This window comes from Leptonychotes weddellii, chromosome 1 (genome assembly GCF_054177405.1).
Source record: "Leptonychotes weddellii isolate Sample4059 chromosome 1, ASM5417740v2, whole genome shotgun sequence".
In the NCBI taxonomy this organism is placed as follows: domain Eukaryota; kingdom Metazoa; phylum Chordata; class Mammalia; order Carnivora; family Phocidae; genus Leptonychotes; species Leptonychotes weddellii.
In genome coordinates, this window is record NC_138369.1 from 2,196,998 (window position 1) to 2,200,377 (window position 3,380).

A 3,380-nucleotide genomic window follows, 5' to 3' on the forward strand; every position below is an offset into this window, starting at 1 on the left:
ACACGGAGAGCAGCTCCCCACCCCCAACAAGACTGGGTGGGATGCCGTCCCCAGGCGCCCTCAGCCGGAGGCAGCGCGCCCACCCACCGCGTGGCCTCACCCCCCCGCCCCGCCCCGAGGTGAGGATCCGCGTTCCTCGCACGCCTCCGAAGGGGGCTGCTCGCCCCACGGCCTCCCAGAACTGGGCCCCGCACGCGCCCCCGGAACCCCCGGGCAGGGCGGCGCCCCCGCGAGCCCCCCGCCCGGTGTGTCCCATTCCCCCCCCCCCCGCGAGCGCCCCCGAGTGGAACGTTCCGGCCTCCCCGCGGCGGGTCCCGGCGCCCCTCCGGCGCTCGGGCGGCTCCACTGGGCCGCGGCGGGGGGAGGCCGGGCGGGCCCACTCGGGGAGCGGGGAGGGAGGGAGGTCCGGCACCGTTACCTGCCGCCGCCCCGCTCTCCGCGGCCCAGGCCGCCTCCGAGGTCACGGCCCCCGCCTCGGCGCTCTCCGCCTCCTCCGGCACCTCCAGCTCCATGGCCGCGCGCGCGGACCGGCTGGCGGGCGGGCGGCCGGAGGCTGCACCCGAGCTGCGGCCGCCGCCGCCGAACAACAACCGCCGCCGGCTGGAGGGCGGAGGGAGGGGGCCGGGCCCGGGGAGCGGGGGGCGGGCCCGGAGGCGGGGCCAGCGTGCGCCGGCGCACAGCGCGCGCGCCGCCGGCCGGGGCTCGGGGGCGGGCCTGCGTGCGTCCCCGCGTTTCGAGCGCCCCCACGCGCCCAGGAGGTGGAAGGGCGGCTCCATGCGCGTCGTCTAATCCTATTGCTAGAATATTGTCACACGTCATAAACCCAAGCGCTGTCTACAGTTAATCAGCTACTTAACATCATATTGCAGATGACACTTACTTATGGTATGTGCTTTGTCATAAGTAGTAGTTATAATGACGTAATAAGTGATGTAATAAGTCAAAATAAATTTGATTTGTACTGGGTGCCTGGGTGGCTCAGTTGGTTAAGCGACTGCCTTCGGCTCAGGTCATGATCCTGGAGTCCCTGAATCGAGTCCCACATCGGGCTCCCTGCTCGGCAGGGAGTCTGCTTCTCCCTCTGACCCTCCCCCCTCTCATGTGCTCTCATTCTCTCTCTTTCAAATAAATAAATAAAATCTTTAAAAAAAATTTGATTTGTACTAATAGGCACAGTATATAAAATATGTGTTATTACGATATAGGCATACTAATATCATTGCTAGAAGAAGTATGATGTTATAATAGATAATGTTGGTATATAATGTACGAGTGTCATATATAATATAAAACACTATGTATAATACAATGGAAAGTAAGTTATAAGTAACAATGTAATTAAAATGTCAGGCTAGATGCAAAAGCCTCCGAGCAATCTCTCCGTAAGTCAGGGATCTATTTCTTGTTTGCCTTTTTTTTTTTTTTTTTTTTACTACTAATACTTCCCCAGTACCTAATATAAAACATAACACCTAGAAGAAAATAAATATTTGATAGTATTGATCAACCAGATGGGGACTATTATCATTTCCGTTTTACACACAAAGAAAACAGTATCTCAGAACGTTGAAGTCACTTACTGGAAATCACAAAGAATCATGCTGCGAATCAGTGTATTTATGTACAGTGTTAAGAATTACTGTGTTCTTATTGTCATTAAAGTTTAATGGTGAATTTATTAATGATATGGCTAGGTGTTTACTAATTCAGAGATCATGATTCGGGGGTAATAAATGCTGGTATTATATGTGTTTTGTTCATGACTAACGATTTCTGCCGGGGGGTGAGTGGAGGAGTCTGGGTACCCACGTGGTGAGGGACAGACCTAGGATATTTTCACCCAGGCCTGTCTGACTCGGAGACATGGTCCCTCATCACTGTCTGGGGTGCTGGCAAAGTAGGTGGGAGACTGGGCTCTGGGGTGCTTGGTAATGGAATGATGGGGAATCAGGAAGATGGAGCAGGTCACAGCCACACCCAGAGGTTAGAAAGATGTTTCTGAAATGTTTTCCGTCAAAACAAGGAGACAAATCAAGAAAGGGAAGGATGGAGAACAGGACTCAGGATGTGGCAAAAGGAATCCCCAGCTTCTGTCAGAAAAGAACCAACCCAGAGTGGAGCCCAAAGACTTAAGGGAATCAAAGGATGAAGGATAAACACAGTGTGGTCCATCCACACACTGCAATGTTATTCTGTCTCAGAAAGGAAGGGACCGTGACACCTGCCACGACTCGGAGGGAGCCCAAGGACACCGTGCTCAGTGAGAGGAGCCAGACCCAGAAGGACACATCCCGCAGGACCTCGCTCCCAGGAGGTCCCCAGAGGAGTCCCGTCCACAGAGACAGAGAGGAGAGGGTGGGAGCCGGGGCTGGAGCAGGGGGTGGGGAGTCCGTGCTTCGTGGGGACAGAGTCTCCATGTGGGGAGATGGAAAGTTCTGGAGATGGAGGGTGGGAGTGGTCGCAGGTCGGTGTGAGTGTGCTTCATGCCACTGAGCTGTGCACTTAGAGATGGTGAGAGTGGTAAATTTTATGTTGTGTGCATTTTACCACCTTTTAAAACAACAACAAAAAGCCTCCAGGAAGAGCCCTTTGGACACATGCCATGGATAGATCTCCTGAATCATCTTGAATCTGTTTTTTTTTTTTTTTAAGATTTTATTTTTTTAAGTAATCACTACACCCAACATGGGGCTCAAACTCACAATCCCGAGATCAAGAGTCACACGCTCCACTGACTGAGCCAGCTGGGCGCCCCTCATTTTAAATCTATTTTGAAAAATTAGAGAGACGCTTCTCAAAGTGTGGTCCTTGCTTCAGCAGCAGCTTCACCTAGCAGCTTGTTAGAAATGCAGATTCTCGGGCGCCTGGGTGGCTCAGTTGGTTAAGCGACTGCCTTCGGCTCAGGTCATGATCCTGGAGTCCCTGGATCGAGTCCCGCATCGGGCTCTCTGCTCAGCAGGGAGCCTGCTTCTCCCTCTGACCCTCCCCCCTCTCATGTACTCTCTCTCTCTCTCATTCTCTCTCTCTCAAATAAATAAATAAAATCTTTAAAAAAAAAAAAAAGAAATGCAGATTCTCAGGCAGCCTCAGACTTCCTGCATCAAACAGTCCACGGGTGGGACCTATAATCTGTAATTTCAAGGAACACCCCCCCGCCCCGGGCACCCTACTCCAGGCGGTTCAGATGCCTGAATTTGACAACTATTGACTCCAACTGGAGAAGGACTGGGGGCTGGGCCAATCATAAGGATCATGAAAAGGAGCCAAATCAAAAAAAAAGAAAATCAACTTTCAGGTTGATTCTGAATGTCTCCTGGAGGGAAGTCAATACTAAGGCTGAAAAAAACAAAAAGTGGCAAAACAGGTCTTATTTAGACATG

General features: G+C 52.7%; 1 protein-coding gene across 4 annotated transcripts in view; it reads right to left on the reverse strand.

Moving 5' to 3' along the window:
- The window catches only part of PIP5K1C (phosphatidylinositol-4-phosphate 5-kinase type 1 gamma), a 50,025-nt gene extending 49,421 nt beyond the window's left edge, over nt 1-604 (reverse strand). For all 4 annotated transcript variants that reach the window (XR_014149073.1, XM_081832935.1, XM_081832828.1 and 1 more), the window contains exon 1: nt 419-604. Coding sequence is in view for 3 of the 4 variants with exons in the window: in XM_081832935.1 (XP_081689061.1) it covers nt 419-512 (94 nt within the window). In the remaining variant the exon portion in view is untranslated. The remainder of the gene's footprint in view (nt 1-418) is intronic.
- Nucleotides 605-3,380: the final 2,776 nt, after the last annotated feature.